Genomic DNA, 21269 nt, shown 5'->3' on the forward strand with positions numbered 1-21269 from the left:
GGCTGCTTTGTACGCGGTCTACTAGAGCTCTACCTCCCGCCCATTCCGGTGTAATTGTAGACGTTCAAGATGCAAATAGGCTCGAAAAGAGCACGGCTACGTGTAATCCGGGCGACACACGTCTGCGGCCGGTGATGTGAATCTAGAAACGGCGCTCCTCTCTGTATGCAGGGTGCAAGCAGCGAAGAGATGCGGCCGAAATGCGCGCGGCGGTAAAGTACCGCGGTTCCCACAGCTCATGCGCTGCAACCGGGCTGATCGCGGAGAGATGCCGCTGGATGTCGGTCCTCTGAGCACGAGCAGAAGCAACTAATACTGCGACAGATGCAGCAGTATTCACTGACAATAGACGAAGGGGGCGTTGCTGTCATAGCAGGTCGAATCGCTGTGAGCAATTGAAGTGGGATGAAGATATCAATCTCTCCTCGGATAAACTCAGCTCAGTGGCTCGAATAATAAATCGAAATTTTTGTCTTTGACTGGATTAAGTTAAATTAAGAAATTATCAATTAATTTTTGCATCTCACCTATGGTACTCACTTTGCTATCGGCAGATAAACCGAAATTGTTATCTTATGCTATATAAAGTAAACGAATGCTTTATAAATTACTTTTTCATTCCCACATACATTACATGACCTTTGGTACCGGTGTTGAGGTTCTTATAATCTTGATAAATCTTTGAGAATGCAAGGAACAACATCAGGAGCTATTCCAAACGTACATCCGATACATTCTGTACCCCAACTATTCAGTAAGTGGAATATCCTCAGAGCAACTGAGCCACGTCAGTTTGGGTGGATACGTGATTATCTTGTGAACAACAAGCAAGGAAGTAGGCTCTACACCGATATCGCAACATTGTGCCCGGCTGAGCTGTCGTATACCAGCAGAGCGACTCAATATTTAAGGTCCCGTGCTGTAGCAAGAACTATGGCAAAAAGATGCCCAAGGATTGCTTGTCGCATTTATTAATCTGCTAATAGCTTTGGCGCGGTCCGGAAGGACTCATTCCGCATGGTGATGGCGATCGTGGTGATGACCGAAATAAATGGAAACAGCGGCTCAAGGCGCCGTCGAGGTTGAGAGCCGCGTCTTGTTGGAAGCGCGGCTGCCTCAACCGCGATAGCTCAAGTGAGGCAGCCTGAGCGTTCGAATGCGACAGGATCATCCGTTGTGAACGCAGCGCCTCTATGTCGCGGATGAGCAACGCAAAACGATGTGACCATGCCGGAAATGTTCTTGCTTTTCTTTTGTGACATGTGGCCATTGGTGGACGGCTAAGAAGCGACTTCTTCACTACAACCAGTGCACTGCTACATTTTTGCAAAGACCTCCCGCGTAAACCTGAAATCATTGTAAAATCATTTCGGCATGCAAACTCGTCCCCCCCCCCCTCTCCCCCACAATCTTTCTTTTTAAACAAAAGTAACAAAGCAACAAGTTTCTAAGCCGGTGAGCAATAAATGGCAACTTCAACATGTCTCCTATTGGGTGCAGTCCGTTTTGCGACGGTTACACTGCTGCGAGGGATTAATAAAGTCTCCTTGAACAAATATCGTTCAGCAACTCTTTTCGGTATCCACACGATGTTCACTTGCGTGAAACGTAAAGCACGGAGAAATATGACGTTGAGAAAGTAAGAAAAGGCAGAAGAGGGCGACAACTTAACCTTTGGAATTTTATGAAAAAAAAAACACAGAAAAAGTGATCACAAGAAAGGTTTGCTGCACGCAAGCACCCAGCAACGCATGTCACTGCATGCACACATTTTTGTTTTGTTTTTTCATTCCGCCGCGTAAGCATCGGCAGAATTTCTCACCATATAGACGCACAAGGCTGCATGCAGTCTTCGCTTTCTTTCTTCCATTCTTCGTTTCTTTTTCTTTTTTTTTTTCGCCTGCGCAAAGAACTGACCAAGCAGTGTCAGCGCTTGAAACCAGAGAGAGGAGGCATAGCGGCGCCGCAGCTTTAAATTAATTCCCACACTGCGACCGTCCCAAACTGCGCTGGCGAGGTCGAATTCGCGACATACACCCAGATACAGGCAGACAAGAAAGCAGCAAAAGCAAGAAGAGGGGAACAAATAGAGAGAGAGGGACAGACCAAGACCTCCTTACTTTCTCGGCGCATTCGCAGTGCGGCAAGCCGCGCCTCTGTCGCAAGCGGACAATGATAATTGCGCGCGTAAGCTTCGCTCTTTACACGCTCGGCGTACAAGCGCGCTGGCCTCGCGATAACGCCGCGGCCGAGCTGCCCGTTCTCATCATCTCTCTTTTTCTTTTTTTCTTATTTTTCTCCAGTGCTCCTTCACTGATGCTTTCTGTCTCGCCGCTGCGCAGGTTTAGCGGGAGAGCTGAACGCGACACGCAGTCAGAAACAAGAAGGGGAGAACCCAAGCGCCAACTGGAATGAATCTTGGCGCGAAAGAATGAAAGAAAAGAGAGAGGCGACTAAACGAGCCCAGAGTGGAAGGTGCATAACGTTCGCGTTCTGGAAACTGTTTTGCAAGTGTTCGTAATTTCCAGTTAGGGCGCACGACGGGCATGGGTTTGTCCCCGTCGTTCGCGCCAACTGCGAGCGCGGCTCCATGACGCAAAACTTTCTCCGCAGCAAGCCGCATCACTGCCCAAGTCAGGAGACGTAAAAGAAAGAGCGAGAGAGAGAGAGAGAGAAAGAAAGAAAATTCGCGAGAATAGAATCGACGTTCCCCGAATGCAGCTCGTGTGGATCGGCTAACATTCTCACGCCGAGGGTAAAAACGCTTCGTCTTGAAATTATCACCTCATTTCCAGCCACGTCGCCTTTGTGATGGTATTAGTTTATGTTTTGACAGCCCGCAACTTCCCAACATTTTTGTGTGCTTCGACTGGGCGGCCTGCAGCGGCCCACGGGACAAATGGATCAGATTTTCCCGTCTGAGCAGTTGTTTTGAAAACAAAAAAACAAGAGTTCAGCCATATTTTTATAGAGGGTGTTTTTTTTTTTAACCGTTTACAGATTAAAAAAAAAAAGGCGCTGACAGTATCGTGAATGCGGCCTTCATGGAATGTATATTCGCCTCGACGGACACAAAATAAGGAAATAGCGGTCAAGGTTAATTAATTAGCCAAATTTCGTTAATTATAACTCTTCACTTTACGCTGCATATTGCAATCGCAATTTTAGAGACTGGAAAGATTCAGAGCTAATACAATTTGAAGCATGTTCTTAAGTGCAACAGGTACTGAGATATTCGCGATTGAATTTTCAGCCTTTTCGGATCCGATTGGGGAACTGAACGCTCAGAGTGCGCCGGAAATCCCGCCCATGATACTACGTAAGAGATTGACGAAATGATGACGACAACCGACGACACCAAGGCTGTAGCTTCGACTGCGGCAGGAAGGCGCTCGAGAAGAGCGCATATATATGCACTGCCTCCGTGAGCAGCGCGCGCTCTTTTTTCGTCATTGGCACTGAACTTGGAGGCGCGTTTCCTGCCGTCGGCGGCTCCGAAACAGCGGCACCGTGATAACGCGCAAGATTTCCCTTTCCGCTCTGGCTCGGCCAAGAAAGGAACGGTGGCTTATCGGCTTGCGACTTACTATTTTTCACCGGAATTTCCCCTGGTCAGCTGCCGGCTGTCGATTCTGTTAACTGAACGAAGACTGCTGCAGTACCATACGTACGAACTCTGGATACGCGTTGGAAAGGCAGGGCAGCTGCAACCGCAATACAATTATCTGCACCGAGAAGGTGCAGATGGTTGTCGCCTGTGTAAAAACGAATGGCAACGCTCGCGTCGCCTCAAGACTGTACGCCTCCGAGAATCCTGATAGCCCGGTTCGGTCACATACAATGTTCGCTAAAATGCGGCAAACTGTTCCGGACCACGGGATCTGTGCTCCATTCAAGGAAGGCGAAGGGAGTCATCCTGAGTGAAGAATTCCAGATAAATGTTCTCGCCTACGTTCGTGCGTATACCCCGAAGACAGCATCCGTCAAATCGTCGAGGCCCTTGGATCGTCCCGCTATAGCTGTTCAGTCTGGAGAGTGCTCAAGAAGCATAGTTTTTATCCTTACCCCATATCGCTGCATCAGGATCTGAGTGAAGCCGATTATAAAAAGCGGTATGAATTCAGCAACTGGGCGTTGATGAAATGTGACGAAGAGTCAGACTTTTCTGCGAAAGTTCTGCAGACGGACCAGGCCCACTTTTGCCGTAATGTGGAAGTCAATGTACACAACGTCCACTACTGGTCTGATCAGAATCCGCACTGATTCTGGGAACACCACCGCCAAGTCCGGCGGTCAGTGAATGTCTGGTGTGGGATTTACTCAAATCGAGTAGTGGGGCCCTACTTTCTGGAAGAAAATCTAACAGCAGAGTCATACACAGGGAGCGTTCTAAGTGGTGCTGTCAGCGTTTTCATGTCCGAGATCCCGTTAAGTCAAGTCCACGGCTCGGGGTTTCAGCACGACGGGGCGCCTAAGCACTTCTAGTCACGTACAAGGGATTGGCTCGACAGCGACTTCCCCGGTCAGTGGATAGGGCGTGGTGGAATCATGTTCAGGCCACCTAGGTCACACGACCTAACTCGATTAGGCTTCTTTCTTTGCGGTCACGTCAAGAATGAAGTCTACGCAACTGAACCCGAATACGTGGCAGACCTCAAACAATGAATAATGCAAGGCTTGTGCGAATATACCCTCCAGGTTGTGTAACGAGTGCTGCAGTCCATGAAGGAGAGATTCATGGCATGCGTGGCGGTTGAACGCAAGCACTTCGTGCATTACTGATGCATAAAACCTAGCCACCGAGATACGACGGGGCAACAGTCATCAGCTCACGTCTTTTGAAATTACTTTGGGTGAAAAATAATAAAGCACAAGCAAGCAACTTGCACACCGTTCCTTTCTTGGACGAGCCAGAGCGGAAAGGCAAGCCTTGCGCGTTATAACCGTGCCGCTGTTTCGGAGCCGCTGACGGCAGGAAACGTGCCTCCAAGTTCAGTGCCAATGACGAAAAAATAGCGCGCGCTGCTCACGGAGGCAGTGCGCTCTTCTCGAGCGCCAGCCTGCAGCAGTCGCAGCTACAGCCTTGGTGCCGTAGGTTGTCGTCATCATTTCGTCAGTCTCTTCCGTAGTGTAGAGAGCGGGATTTCCGGCGCACTCTGAGCGTTCAGTTCCCGAATCGGATCCGAAAAGGCTGAAAATATCTCAACATCTGTTGCACTTAGGGAAATGCTGCAAATTGTATTTGCTTTGAATATTTGCAGTCTCTAAAATTGCGATTGCAATATGTAGCGGCGTAAAGTGAAGAGTTATAATTAACGAAATTTGGCTAATAAATTAATTAACTTTGACGACTATTGCCTTGAGCTGAATATACATTCTGGAAAGGCGGCATCCACGATACTATCAGCGCTTTTTTTAATCTGTAAACAGTAAAAAAAAAAAACAATAAACACCCTGTCTATGCTCGTATTTGCACGCTTTTTGATGGCGACTGGAAAGCGTTTCTATAGAATGAAGTGCAGGGTATACGTTGTTACAGCAAGTTTTTCGCGCCTATCCCCCAGTGTATGAGACTAATTCCGGCACGACTCCGCGCTACACTCTAAACCCGAATACGTGTATATGGGAGTAAAAAGGGGAAGAAGCTCTCCTACAACGCGTGCTAGAGGACTGCTGACTCCGTTTTTACTCCTTTCTGTTCGGTGTACACCGAGATTTTCGTCCGTTAAAAGGCCATTCCTGTAAACTCTTCGACCGACAAACAATGCGTGTACGCAAAGCGAAGTTCTTGCGCTCTGCCTCACCCCCTGTTGCGACGCTGACAGCAGTGGGACACTGGAGGACGAAACTTCTGATGGGGGACGCGTTTGGAAATTAGTGGCGATGGTTTAAGGGGCTTTACGTCCCCGGGCGGTCCGGGACAGCGTAGTGGAGGGTTCCGGATAATTTCGGCCACCCGAGGTTCGTTAACGGGCACGGTCTCCTTCATCGAAATGCGAGCGCGCCGCGGCCAGGACCGAATCGACGCCTTTCGCGTCAGCAGGCGAGCACCACAACCGCTGAGCCACCGCGGCCGCTTTTCGAGATGTCTTTATTATTTGCGTACGCATCAAAATGTAACCTGGAATAAATGTGAAGAGTAATAAATAGGTCAAAATCACATCCTACACGAGGATCGTGTGTTTGGCGCATCATATATATATATATATATATATATATATATATATATATATATATATATATATATATATATATATATATATATATATATATATATATATATATATATATATATATATATATATATATATATATATATATATATATATATATATATATATATATATATATATATAGTCTCAGTGCTTTTGTGCCATTAAAATCAATATAACTAACTAACTACACGAGGATCATTCATGGTAGATGAAAGGCAGGGGAATGGGACCCTTGGCGACGCAAAACAACGTGAGCAAGGGGAAGGGTATATGGAGCGCCTTAGTCCTTTAGGCAATGTTTCGACATGAGGACTTGTTTTCGTCTGGGCTCCTGGGAAGAAATGACGATGAGTGAGGGAACAAAGAGAAATGAGGATGAATGGACATAAGCAAGGAAGCTAGCTGGTCCCGTTTTCGAGGCCACGAAACGATGTGTGTATAGGTGGCATAGGCTAGCGTATATGCGTGCATTTCTCTGATCGCGCTACTGACGCCGAGCTAGCGGAGGGCATCGAGGCAGCTCCTGTACATTTACGATTGTTTGTGCACTCATACAATGTCACAAATTTCAAGGACAGCACTGTTTGTGTGTAATTGTTTAGTTGATTTATATGCACTTAATTACCATAATATGACATTACGGGGGAAGGAATTTTCGGAGAAAACAACGGAACGAGAACAAGTACACTGATGCAGCCAGTAAAGCACGAAAAATAAATGGGAAAAAAAGGTGCAGTTTGACCGGTGCAGGAGAAGCGAGATCGAAAAAAGGAAACATGACCGACACGGACGAAACACCGCATTAGTCCCTCAACACGCGTAAAATGAAATGTATTGCAGGTGCGACGACGACTTGCCGGTGGTAGAAGAGCAAAAAAAAAAAACGCTAGTACACACTACTAGCGCTTGATTATAATACGTCCCACGCATTTGTTGCCGTAACCAGCGACGAGCTCTGGTATTTGGCTGCTCGAGAAAAAAACCGAACCGACTTTACGAGCATGTTCTGGGGAAGCTAAACAATGAGCCAGAAGCGCTGAATTTGAGCCGCCTTGCTCGAGCGACGGAAGACAGTTTTTCTATGCATGCTGCTTTTCCCCTTATGACGGCATTTCGCAGCTTTAGGCTAACAATTCACGCCAGCGGATGCACGTACAAAAGTTGTTCGCGAGGCTGACGGTTGTGTCAGGAACGATTTCAGACTGATTTCTGTGTGGGTGTTAACGCTAGAGTATAGGTAGAGAATGGACTTTTCGGTTTAAACAAAAAAAAAAAACAGATAAGCGTGCGCCGAATTAACTTTTCGAAATTTGGTTTCAACCGAAAAAGGTCAGTAATTTTGGCTCGCATGCCACAGCTAGCTGACTCCTGAACGCGAGTTGCAATCACTTAAACATTAACAAAGTACGAAAGCGAGGGCCCTGATGCGACGAGTGTATTGTAGGGTAAGTAGCCCTGTTTTGTTATTGGAGGTATTGCTTTGCTAGCTTACACGTCTTTGCAGACCGAGAAGCATTGTCTCCTCGCCATCTTCTAGCTTTCTTCACTATCATCACCTGCTTAGACCAAATAGTCGGTGGATTACGTCCGTCAGATGCACGTAAGGCATTGACACGAAACCGCCATTGGGCTGGAAGTTCCATAGTTGCCATCAACGCGCAGACGACGCGATGCTCCGCCCTCGCGCTCAACGCAACGTGAGAACCGGACAACCCGACTGCGGCGTTTCCATTGTTCGGTCGTGACCCAACGATAACATGTCCACCAATTTCTTAGAAGTAAAGTTCCACTGCCATTTCTGTATGGCGGCTATTATATTTTACGTGAGTTATTCTTGTAATGAGGGTAGAACGTTTTTTCTACAAAAAGACCACCAAGTAGTATCATTCGCTCGTTAATTACTGACAAATGATTTTTTCCGAATCTCAAAAATGCCGAGATAGACTCGAAATAACTTTTGATCGCGCAGAATTGCTACATGAAGTCACCGAAAGAAGCCAGTACTTTATTCGTCGAAAATAATATTTGCTGAAAAAAAAACAAACAGAAAGTGGCATCCCGCAATAAAAACCGCAAAAAAGTCCACCGAATTTTCAGTAAATAAAAAACGAAAAGGCCAACTCCTAAGTATGAGTTTCCGACCCGGGGCTCGCTCAACGTTCTGTGAATTTGGTCGGAGAACCCGTGCGACACGTCAAAGGTGCAATAGCTCTCTGTCTGCAATGGGTGTTCCGTATAGTTTCGCTATTAAAGCGCGAGCACCTTCTCGGCCGCGGTTTTTCGCCGCCGGGGCAGAGCTGAGGGCGGTTCGCCCTCACTGTCTCGCAGCGCACGCAGCGGCCGACCCACACGTCTGCCGCGCCGGTTCCACCCGGCCGTTTCGATTTCTCCCGTCCACACTCTTCCCGTGGAGGCCGCGCATAGACCGGGCGAGCAGCGATCCTTTTGTGATGCGCGGCGCAGCGTCGGTGGCAACGACCGCAGGGTGCGCGCCTTCACGATCGCACTGCATGTGCGGCACTGGATGGAGGATCTGGGCGCGACGACAGGGTGAGAACGCGAGGGGTGGGGGGAGGGGGGGAAGCGATACGCGCCTGACGCATACGCTTTGGAACCTCTCCAAGGCTGGCGGCTACTGCGGGGGCACGTAACGCCGCTTGGGCGCGATTCTCCGGCCGACCGAGCGATGAAGCGCGGCCTCTCGTCGCTCTAGCAACGGTTTCCCAACTAAGACGATTTGGGAAAAAATGACGTCAACGAGAAGACAGCGCGCCACGTACTATAAAAGTCACTACGTGAGGCAGCCGTCGCACTGACGTACAGCTTCCGTCGTTTGTTCAGGACGTATATTAATCGCGTGCTCCCACTTATGCTAAATGCAACGCGAAGCCGGCGTCGAATGCACCAGACTGTTGTGCAACCAGAGACAAGTCGGTTATTCAGAACGGAGGCTTGGTAGGCCCGCAGAGGGACACGGGGCCTTCAGTGCGCTCCCCGTGACGTCCGCACAGAATACTTGGCGAGTGTCAGTCAAGGCTGGATTCTGATCAACCGATGGCTTTCAAGAATCCTCTGGAGCTTCTGGAGCGCTTCAGGTCATGGGTCGGTACTCAGGGGTAAATAAGGTACTCGGGATAACATCCGCGAAGCCGGGAGAGTAGAATTGAAATAATGAAAGTAATAAAAAGTAACGGCACGTGTGCGTCTGTCATGAGGGAAGCAAAACAGGGTTTCTTCCAGAAAGAAACGCCGACAAAGTCTGTGGTAGAAGAAAGAAGTCAACCAGAGCGCAGGTTTTAAGTGGCTACTCAAACAACTCTGCTCCTTCTCCGCGGGTCGATGCAAAGACATAGTGGCGTATGGAGCCTTCTTGTTGGAGGTACGGTGGCCGGTGTGTTTTCAAGGTTTCAAAGGAAAATATGGCTTGTGACGGCGTACTGATGTCAAGAGAAGCCAGTTAATAAGCGAGTGGTTGAATCTTAGGACAGAGCTGTGCTTGCCTGTTTATTTTCACTCAAGGATGGCTTGAAAAAGGTGCTCTTTTACCAAACTACCTGAGTGAATAAAAGGATTTCACACACACACACACACACACACACACACACACACACACACACACACACACACACACACACACACACACACACACACACACACACACACACACACACACACACACACACACACACACACACACACACACACACACACACACACACACACACACACACACACACACACACACACACACACACACACACACACACACACACACACACACACACACACACACACACACACGCGCGCGCGCGCGCGCGCGCGCGCGCACACACACACACACGCACACACACACACACACACACGCACACACACACACACACGAAAATAACGCACTGACAATTTTACCGCGGTATGTTGTCTGTAACCTCTTGTGAACGCAATAGAGCAATATGCGTGATGGTGTGACAAGAGGAAGGGACGGCGGGGCCAGGATGTCTCGGAGGAGGGACAAAATGCACTGTTCCGGCATGGGGCAGAGATACGTATTTTATTGTTTTCTTCTTATGGAGGGGGAGGAGGGTAGCGCATGTACAACGAGAGCACTGCTTGGAGCGTAATGGGGAGGGGCAGCTAGATTTCGGAGGGAAAGGACACCTCCCCTCTCCCTTTTACTGTTTTTTACATAGGTAAGAGGTAAGCGTACTGTTCACAGACGTAGTCTGCACCTCACTTCGAGGAGCGGTTCAGTTCGCCCTCGTTAACCACAAACAACCGTCCTCGGCACCCCCCCCCCCCCCCCCCCCTCCTTCGAGTTTCGCGCCCTTAACTGGATACACCTCTGGGCCATACGCTTAAATGTGCACTAAAGAGGAATCTGAACTCGTCTTTTTAGCGCGGGAACTCGATCTACAAGTTCCGGGCATTCTCAGTAACTTCGAATTATTGTCCTGTGCGGCCGATTGCCCTAATTAAATGGGATTAAACGTGCCGGCTCTGGCCTTTTCTTTTCTATCTCAACGCGTTAGGTAGGCGGAGTCAGCCAACGCGTGGAGTGCCTTTCAGCCAAGTCTAGTGGCGGCTTCGCTTTCGGTTTTATTTTGTTTTTAGGTTTCTGTGAATAAACAGTTTCAGTCACAGACAATATAGCCGCGAATTAGGCCCACGGAAATAAAAGTACGCGTGGACTCTTTGATTTACGTGTCACTCCGCCGATGGCAGAGCGGCAAGCCGCCACGGGGCTGTCTGACGCATTGGTTGACTCCTCCTACCTACCGCGTTGAGTTAAAAAAAAAAGAAAGCCGGGAGCCTGGACGTTTAAACCGATTTAAGTTAGGGAAATCGGCCAAACAGGACAATAATTTGAAGTTTCTAAGAATGCTCGGAACGTGTAGATCGAGTGCCCGCTGAAAAAAAGGCGAGTTGAGATTCCTCTCTAGTGCACTTTCAAGTCGAGGGCAGCGCAGGAGCGCACCGCCAACAGCAGTACAAGAATCGAATACGTAGCTCCTCCTCGAGCGCTATCTTTCTCGATGGCCGTAAAATGTTGCGCCATAGTTGCACGGCGGTTAGCAATCACGTTCGAGGCTCAAACCGACAGATTTGCTCGGTTTATCTCGAGCAGGCGAGGGCCTGTTGTATTGGCTAAGCGGCTCGAGCGTGCGCGTAAGCGTACTCCACCGCTTTGGGGTGTGCTGTCAGCCTGACGGGGCGACGGCGGGCGCCAATCGGGACGTCGGCCGGCGACAGTCGCGCATCGGCGCGAAGAAAGAGGCCGTCGCATTGGCCACGGGGCCTCGGCGCATGCGCGACGAGGATAGCGGCACTGACTCGGGGCGGGACGGGACACGTACGCACTATGGGCGCCTTGCTCGGCCACGTGCAACTAAAGAGGCCGTTAGAGCGAGCGACGACAGACAGAGCGCCCCAGACCTGCCGTGGAACGCCGTATCTCAAGCGACAGGAAGGTGGGAGAGGTGTGCGCGTTGGCGTGTGATGGTCTGCTGAACGGGCCGGGACCCTGCAATTTATTTACTTTTTCCAGCCCCCCCCCCCCCCTCACAGTATTTGTTAGAATCAACAGTAAAAAAAAAGAAGCGAAAAAGTTCATAAGACAAACTTGCCGGTTATATGTTACCGGAGAGTTTTGCTGCAGTGGCGGCCGTGCCTGAGACCAGAAGAGCGGCGAAAATGCGTTTTTTTTTTCAATACATTTATAGCCGCTTGTTCCGTTCGGGATGTCCATGCATGTTGCCACGGGGGAAATTTAAACCCGCTGAAGTTCGAGTTTCTACAAACGCTAAGAGAAGAAGCGGAAAGTAATACTGGCGCCCTAAGGGTAACTATAGATCACTAGGCTGATTACTTTCCACCGAGGTGCACACCTGAACTGCAGTAAATATGGAGTGAGACAATGGGAAGCGAGGACTTCTTAGCACTTCTATTACGGACCAACTAGGCAAGCTTAAATATTCTCCCTGAGCTACATTGCACGATTACGGACAATGGAGGACGAAACCGACAATAGAGAGTGGAAAGGGGCAAAACTATGTAATGGTTAATCGCGATGTCAGTGTACGTTAAAGAACCCCAGGTGGTGCAAATTTCCAGAGCCCTCCACTACGGCATCATTCAAAGTCTGGGTCGCCTTGGGACTTTAAACCCCTCTAAAACCACACTCTTTGTAGTTACGAAGCTAGCAGCATTAATTACACTGCTTGGGATAAGAAACACTCAGATAAAGCCCTATATATATATATATATATATATATATATATGTTTATCCTCAATACGTGGCTATGACGCGCTGCCAGATTAGAGAGACCACATGAGCAATGCTCTAAAGCCACGTCAGTTAGCGCAAAGCACCTTTAGTTTTCGCTTTTTTTTTCTCAAGATCCCAGTAGGTGAGCCGTATAACAATAGTAATAACTGTGTCGAAGATTTTTAATCTCATCCGCCCACCTTTCTGCCGCCTCCTGATACTCTTGCCTTCCCTTGGAATCCATTGCGTTACTCTTAAGGACCATCGGTTATCTTGCCCTCACCTTACATTTGCTGCCTACGCGCATTTCTTCCTCTTCATTTCTACTAGAATGTCATTAACTCGCATTGATTGCACAAGCAGGCCTAGGGTGCGGCCTTATCTCGGTGGCCAGAACCGACAAGGCGCTCCTCACCAGAACATGATTTCGCCACCCTGGTGTTGTATTTGGCCGTAACCTCCGATATGACTAAACCAATTACCCATTGGCCCTGAGTCCCAAGCGGCTGCGACACAACTGACCAGGGCGGCGGTCAGACCTATGACGCAGCGGAGGGTGCCAAGAGTCTCTGGCTCCGGACAGGCCGCCATTGGAATCTGAACCTGGCAAGTATAACGCTTCCCTTTTTTGTGCTCGTAATTTTTTCGCTGCAGTTATGTGGAAGCAAAGTAACCAACTTGCCCAAAAGCTCGTTTTACTAAATAACACTAGAAGCTGAATCATCATCATCATCATCGTTGTCATCATCATCATTAGCCTGACTACGCCCAATGCAGGCCAAAGGCATCTCCCATGTCTCTCCAATTAACCCTGTCCTTTGCCAACTGCATCCACCCTATGCCTGAAAACTTCTAAATCTCATCCGCCACCTAACCTTCTATCGCCCCTGCAACGCTTGCCTTCTCTTGGAATCCACTCCGTTACTTCTAATGACCATCGATTATCTTGCCTTCACAGTACATGCCATGCCCATTTATTCGTCTTCATTTCGACTAGGATGTCATTAACACGCGTTTGTTCCCTCACCCACTCTGCCCGCTTCCGGTCTCTCAAAGTTGCACCTATCATTTTTATTTGCATAGCTCCTTGCGTTGTCCTTCGCTTAAGCTGAACCCTTTTCCTTAGTTGGAGACAGAATAACCGGCAATAAAAATGGACAACCTAGTGCGCAAGTGCTGATAATGGACTGTATAGTCACTTTAGCAGCGCATTCTGGTGGCACACATGATTTGTATTCGCGTCTTAGACGATGCCGAGTTCCATCATGTCAGTTGGCTCTCACTGCCGAAGTTGAGATACCTCACCTGGATATCCGGACAAGGCTGGCGGAGCTGGAACAAGTCATCAGCAGTTCAGTCGGCACCGCTTCTCGTACTGCACCAAGTAAACCACGCACCAAAGCCGAAACTTTCCTTCCTGGCGTACGAGTTGTAGACGCAACAGTAGGATCAGATTCGGCTTCGACAATACGTCGCATAGGTGTTCCATAGGAGAAAACCACAGGCCGGTGGTCAGGTCGGCGGACTGTCGGAGGCAAAAGCAGCTTTGGGAGCGGCAACAATGCCATAGCTGCGTTAAATCCGCGGGAACCGACGCCTCGTTGATGGCCCTCCGTTTGCGGTACGCACAGGAGGGGCGACGAATCGCCGACTCCGGGTCGCGCCCTGTGGCGGTCGGTCGGGGCTCCCATCTGCCTGCGACGCCATCCGACGTACGGCAGCATTGCAACAAACTGGGGCCTCCCTGTTCACGCGTATGCGAGAAGCACACAAGTGGGAGTGCCCCGGGAGCGAGCCTTTCGTGAGGCGCATAGGAGCAAGTGCGCCAACAAAAGGCGCTCACGAGATTACGCACGGAGACGGACGGAGATAACGACCCGATCGCATGACGCCTGAGCGACGGCAAAGAGGAAGCAGTCGCGATACGCGTCGAGCTGTGTTTTTCAGAGACGTAAAATCTCCACCCATCGAGCGCTTGGAAACACTGTCGGAAGCAGTGTACAGCAAAGTCTGCCCATCCTGTGCTGCCTCCACACGGCTGGCATGCTGTTGTGTTTGCTTTAAACATAATACATCGGCGTTTTTTAAAGGTTCGTGCGCGACCTATAAAAGTAGCTGCGGATTAATAACTGCTGAACCTGGTTAGAGAGCGAAATCTGTGGTGCATCGGGAAAGTATAGACGCGCTTTGGCGTCTGCAAGGTTGAGTGCGTTCCGCACACTGGATTGACAGCGCGCCCACTCTGCCATCCTGGCAAGTGGCAGTTAAAGACCATCTGTTATCTCGCCTTCGCATTGCATTCCCTACCCACGCCGATTTCTACTTGCATATTTAGACTGATATGTAATTAGCTCGCGTTTGTTCCCTGATCCACTCTGCTCTCTTCCCGTCTTTTAATGTCACACCAACTTTCCTTTCCATCGCTCGTTGCATTGTCATCAATTTATGTTGCACCCTTCTCGTTAGCCTCCACATTTATGCGCCATAGGTGAGTACCAGTAAAATACAGTTATATTCTTTTAGAAGTATGAGTGTATACATTAAGAAGTAGAATTATAAGGGCAGTGAAACTACCCGGAACAAATGTCGTTTAAAGCGAAAAAGAAAAGTTCCACTGTCCAGGAACTGCGAGCAGCGTTGGCACGCATGATGTCTTGTCACAGGCGGTGGAGTACGGCAGATAGGGGCCCTCGTGGGCGCGCACGAAACCGTGTGGTCTTGCTCTGCACGCGGCACGCTGCACGTCCTGGCAGTGCAGTGTACATACGAGGGTACATACGAAAGTGCAGTGCAGTGTAGTGTACATACGAAAGATGCACTGCGCATGCATCTGGGGTTGGTTTGACGAAATCGCGTGCACGGCCGGAGAAAGCTGGCGGTGACGTAAGGGTCGCATCCAGTGACCGAGAGGCTGTCCACGAACGCGAAAACAGCTGCCACGGCCTACGAGCGATTCGCACCGCCATGAGCACTCGGTGTGTGTAGATGAAGAATGATGGACTCCGTCCGGCCACGAGCGTTGCAAAAGTATTGCTAGGAGATTTACGCAGTCCGAGGGGGCAAAAAAAAAAACCACACCTCCGGGTGGAGTCGCTGTAGCAAGAGAACGAGGCCGAGATAGAGGGTGGAGAAGAAAACGCTGGGAGGTTAACCGAAAATACTGGTTTGAAATTTAAAAAAAAAGAAGAGAGAAAGTTTTGAGGAATGGAATAACGCGGCAACTGTCTCCCTTCTCGGTGAAACCTTAACAGTGTCGTGCGGAAAGGGACGAAGGAGAGGGCGAAAGAAGCAAGAATTGCCTCAGTGGAAGGTTCTGGAATAATTTCGGCCACCTGGGGATCTTGAGCGTGAACTTCGTACAACACATGGGCTTCGATTGTGTTTCTGTTTTCGCACGGTTTCAACAAGTGCTTTATGCATGGTTTTAGAAATGTGTTGGCACGAGCTTGTGCATGTTGTCGCGCAGCGCGACTGCGTACAGTCTGCGTCACCCTAGTGTAGAGCTCTCGGGCGGGGCACTTCGCTGCAAACAAATCTAGGTCTTGTCGCAGCCGCTAGGTTCCAGGGTCAACACTTGCGTGGAAGTGGCACCAGATATACCCGCAAACTAAGTAGACGCGAGAACTTTGCCCGGAAATCATGGGCTGCTATACAACTTCAGTTTTTGTTGCCAGGTATGCCCTGCTCGAGCGCTCAACACGATGTGACGTCGACTGTACAGCGTCCCGAGAGCGTTCTGACTCTGTTTGACCCTACCGCACATTTGTGTCCTCCTGCTTAGGTGTAGCATTCAGAGCTCGACGCGGCTATCTCCATGACCCTGCCGCAACCAGGCTGATGTGCCATGTTGTCGCTGGCGGCTGTGTCATAACTGCGCTGCGGCTGCTACTGCGCAGGCGCGCAGCATACCGCGGCATGCAATCTGAGGCAGTGGCTGAGTGTACAGGGTTGACAGGTGATCACGGAAGCTGAGGCATCGTCCCCACAGTCGACGCTCATCTAGGAGGCAGGGGAAGGTAACAGCACGCGCTGTAAAAATAACGTTTGTGCTCACGTGACGTTTTCGGTGGAAAAAGCGGACGCAGAAAAAAATAGATGAACACCAGCTATCCTTTTGAGTCAGAGGAAAAAAGCGAGTACGTTTTCTTAGTCGACAAACGTGGACGAAGGTACACGGTGAATTGCGCCATGACCATGCATCTAATAGCAACGCCAATTTTCCTACGTCCTGCGAAGAATGCCATTTCTGGTCTAAGTAACGAACGCCGGAATGCAGGCGCTGCACGCACAATACGAACTGAGCAACGGCTTTCACCACTACAAAAGCGAATGGCCCATCCTTATTCGATGGCACGTTTCTGACCGCCACAGCCTGATCAATAAAGTACGACACGATCAGTCTTTCCTCTTCCATCTCGCCAATAACGCGTTCTCGCATGCGCAAAAGAGGGGCCGTGTGCCTGAACATGGGCTGGCCACAGCGTGGAGCAATAATGTGCAACTATTTGTAGCCCACACAGACGTGAGCGTTAAGTGCACCGATGCACGTGTTGTCATAACCGTTACCATTCGCGTTATGAATGCGTCCTTCGCTTTGTTTCTGTTCCCTCAGCCAAGCCGTGGGTTGACATTAAGTGCTGGGACAGGCAACGACGGTCGGGACTTTGCACGCGAGCTTTAAGGAAAGGAAGACACTGGCTGTCGTGGTCCTTGCCGGAACTGGAGTCGGTGAATATATGGCGTACGGAAAGGACAGTGTTTCGCGTTGCTGAAACTGGGTGAGCCAAGGTCGTTCCCGCTGCAGGATGAATCATGGACAGAAATTATGAATACTGAATAATTGTAAGGCACTGTTATGGAATTGTTGAGTGTAATTCTCCATTCTCGCTTCGATCAGTTAAGACTACCGTAACGAACGAATTGGGAACGCCTTTGACGAAAAAAAAAAGAACGTTAATAGCAAGAAAAAAAAAGTAGGGGGCACTTAAGCTCCGCCTTAACGTTATGACACGATAACGTAATGGGTCAATTACCATATACCCACAAGGTCACCCTTCTTTACATTCACAGATCCCTTGGAGTCCCCATAAGCGTCATGGCGCAGTGATGCAGCGGTTAAGCGATTCGCGACTGCCAAGCGATGTCAAGTCCTTCCAGAGGTGGGCCTTGTGGGGTCCAGGTAGCTCTTCCCGAGCGACCACTCATTAATTCAACTGGCACCTTCCACGGTGGGCAGTTTGCTCACAATCCGGTGGCCAGGTTGGGATGACGTCGCAAGGTCACGTGATCTAGGTGGTCCACCTGCCTCCTATGCTGCTCTCTGGACCCCATCTGCCAGAGGCATGGCCGTGATTTGTCGCTCACAACGCCGGCAACGCCGACGCCGGATTTTCTGGGTAACGGGGCCTTTAATGCTATCGCGTTAAAATGCAAGCCTGCCGTTGGGAGATCTGCGGATATATTGATTGCTATTGCGAAATCTTACAATATATAAAAAATGCGTTCCTAAGCTCTTCCGCGTTCATAATCGCCTTTGTTCAGAATTGTTGGGTATGCGTTTGACGAGAAAGTTGACGGATGCCCCTTCCTCGCTTAAAAGCGAGGCCGTACCGCTAGCGAATGTGTCACAAGGTTCTTTACCAATCAGTGCTAGGGCGATTGAAGAATCAGACAATAAAGCAACAGCTTCCTGCAGTTCCTTATTGATAAAATCTGTTTCCCAAACAATGGACAAAAATGCAAAAGATGTTGCTCGGTGTGAGGGCAATGCCTATTCCGTTATCAGTGCGCGATAGCGCAGGGGAGCGGCTCAGGGTTGTAGAACAGCGGTCGAGAGGTCTCGCTCTCCTCGATGTCGATAATTGCACCGGTGGCGCAGAGCCCATAACGGGAGCTTGGTCTGAAGCCTGCAAAAAACACCGGTTCTAGCGAGACCAGAAAGAAAAGCGCTTTGCAATGCGTACTCTTCAAACGGCGTCGCAAAGTACGGAACAAGGAACAATTTATGACATCCGAAGATAAGATAGAGGGCTCGCTGTTTCAAGCTATGCTTCCGCTATACGCGAATGTCGCAATGTGGTCAGCAAATCCGTGGTTAGCACTCACCAGAATAAACAGAAGAGAACTTGTGCACAGCCTACATTTGCACTGCAGGACATGTTGGATTGTTGCCACGTGTTGCGGAATGCGGTACGTGCTCAGTAAAGAAGGTTTTTCTTTTCGGTGCAAATACCAGATGGGTGTCTCCTGGGGGCTTAATTTATGGGTGACTCTTGGAGGGTGCGTTTAGGGGGTAGGGGGGTAGGGGGGGGTTTGCTATTTGCGCAATGCTTTTTCTGAAGTGCATAAAAAATATGAGGTTTTTAACCTTTTTCCCTTAGACAATTTCTCGCTAAAATGCCGAGTCCATCTCGTCGTCGAGAGTAGTTGTAAGCATGAAATGCATTGCTGGGAAGGCTTCGCGCATTCTAGGACGGCTCACAGATGGTGGCTGTCGTACTCGAGTATCGGACCGGTCCCTGGGCTACTGAACCTGCCGCCACCTTCACTCACCTCCATTTGAGGTGGGAAGCGTTCTTGACTTCCCTGTTTCCTATTTCGGTGTGAGAAGCAGCCGTCATCAAGCGCCTCTCGTCCAGCTGGACAGCGCACTTTGCAGCGTCGCCGAAGAAAGGGCGCGCATGTTTCGGCAAAAGAGGCTTGATAACAACCAAAGTTTGCCAATGCCCTGCAAGGCAGCCGTATCTTCGTTTTTTCTTATGCCCGATAACACTCGCCACGGGACTATACATGGTCCAGGGTCACGGAATCTGCTCTTCCGTTATCATTGGATTACATAACTGATAACGGTTTATGACGTCTGAGCACTCTCACATACTATCACTCGGTCGGAACAATCGCGGATAGAAGCTCGGCATGGACTGGGGTGCCAGATTTTATTGTTTCTGCAAGATGACATGCCACACCGGCTTTCACCCTTGAGAGGGCCCGAGTGAAGCCAAGGCCACCGTCATGAGCTAAGCCGTGCATCACCCAGTCGGATGCTATTGCGAACAGCACTGCTTTCGCCAAGCCGACCGGGTCGGGAGAAGAACAAAGCAGGCGCTCATGAATGGCGGTGGCAGTGTGGCAACGCTGCCATACAAAGGACGGACTGTATAGACAAAAATAAGGAAAAGGGGAGGCGCGCCTCAGTTTTGACGCGAGGCGACGGACAGAGGTGTCTCTGGAGCGCACTCATTACGACCGTCTGCCCGTCCTCCCGAGGCTCGTATAAGCACCAGATGCGCCTCGAGAATGAACAGCAGCGACAGCGACGAGGATGGCTGGAATTACGGGGCCGCGGCTGCAGCAGTAGCGCTCGAGACGCGGCGGCCATGTTCACAGTTTCGTGCGCCGCACGATGCAATGCTTTCGCCTCGCTTTGCTGCGCGTGCGGCTCGCCTCCAGGCAACGACGGACGGTACCTCGAAAGAACACAAAGGTGGAAGATCGCAAACGAGAGGGCAGCTTGCGCAGAGCCGCTGATCGAACAGATCTGGCCGATAAGGGTTGTCGCGGAGCCACGGAGCGCCGGTGACGCAAGACACGTCAGCGCCTACGGCACTGAACGTCTCCGCTGCGATGATTTCAGCCGTATTTATGTGACGTGCCAGACCTGGCCCAGCGCCAGTGTCTTGACAGGGGCTTGTGGCGCCACGAAAACGGCGTGGAAGAGGGAAAGACAGAGAAAAGAAAGGCAGAGAGATCAGCGAGGCAAGGAGCAGGCAAGCGAGGAAATTCAATACCCGCAGTACGACGATGATGATTATTATGGTTTTTAATGGCGCAAGGGCAGCTTTGGTTAGAGAGCGCAGGGTACAGGGTGTTTCGGTCTACACAAAGTTCACTCTACGCAGAATCAACTGTAGCTGATAGCTGAGTCTTTGAGGACTAGTACCTTTAGCCTTACAGAGCAGCGTGGGTGATGGAACAAATTCGTGTTAGTGATATCCTAGTTGAAATCAAGAAGAAGAAATACGCATGGGTGTAGGGCATGTAATGTGAAGGCAAGATAACCGATGGTCTTTCTCAATGGATTCCAAGGGAACTCAAACATAGAAGGGGACGGCAGAGGGTTAGTTGGACGGATGTACGCGAGGGTAACTTGGTCTCAGCTGGACCAGGTTAGGGCTAATTAGATGACGTGGGAGAGGCTTTGTCCTGCAGTAGACATAGTTATGCTGATGATGTTGACTTTCAGCGTTCAGATGTTGGGAATTTTTGAGCTCCTAATTATTTACGAAGACGGCAGATCACCACATCCAAATGCAGAGAGGCATGGGTGTTGTCACTGCTGCCAGCACCAGAACGAAACAGTTTCTACTCCGCGGCCATAGCTAAGGCTGAGTGTAGTTGTCGCCATCACTGCCGTGAGATGGAGAGAGAGGGAGCGGGAACGTTTATTGACTTGAAAAGACTGCGAGGGTGGTTCGCGCAAGTCCGGCAAACCGCTGTCGAAGACGACCCTCCAGGCTTGGACGGTCAGCTGGCTATGCACGGCTCCCTTTATGAAGGTCGATTTGGGTCGGCCACGGATCATCCGCGTTCACTCAGGCTATACCGCACAGTTTGTTCGCCATGTCCCACAGTCGTCATATGACTCCAAACCACGTGGAGGTGCTTTGGCACAGCGGCAGAGCGCACCTCTCAGGACGCAGGGATTGCTACTATGAATCCAGTGCTGCGCTCTTTGTTACGCAGCCTTCAACGAAAAGCTCGGACAGAGTTATTCACGGAGTGAGCATTGCGAG

General features: G+C 49.9%; 1 protein-coding gene across 11 annotated transcripts in view; it reads right to left on the reverse strand.

The window, feature by feature from the left end:
* Nucleotides 1-21269, reverse strand: part of LOC144128052 (ETS homologous factor-like) — a 402718-nt gene that overhangs the window by 123811 nt on the left and 257638 nt on the right. For 2 of the 11 annotated variants that reach the window (XM_077661109.1, XM_077661098.1), the window contains exon 1: nucleotides 13783-14232. The exons of 2 other annotated variants lie outside the window; for them this stretch is intronic. In XM_077661109.1, coding sequence (XP_077517235.1) covers nucleotides 13783-14201 — 419 coding nt within the window. In that variant the 5' untranslated portion in view covers nucleotides 14202-14232. Of the gene's footprint in view, nucleotides 1-13782; nucleotides 14240-21269 lie in introns of those variants that run through there. 7 more of the 11 variants (XM_077661101.1, XM_077661106.1, XM_077661104.1 and 4 more) reach the window with 7 other exon arrangements.

Source organism: Amblyomma americanum, chromosome 4, assembly GCF_052857255.1.
Source record: "Amblyomma americanum isolate KBUSLIRL-KWMA chromosome 4, ASM5285725v1, whole genome shotgun sequence".
NCBI lineage: Eukaryota > Metazoa > Arthropoda > Arachnida > Ixodida > Ixodidae > Amblyomma > Amblyomma americanum.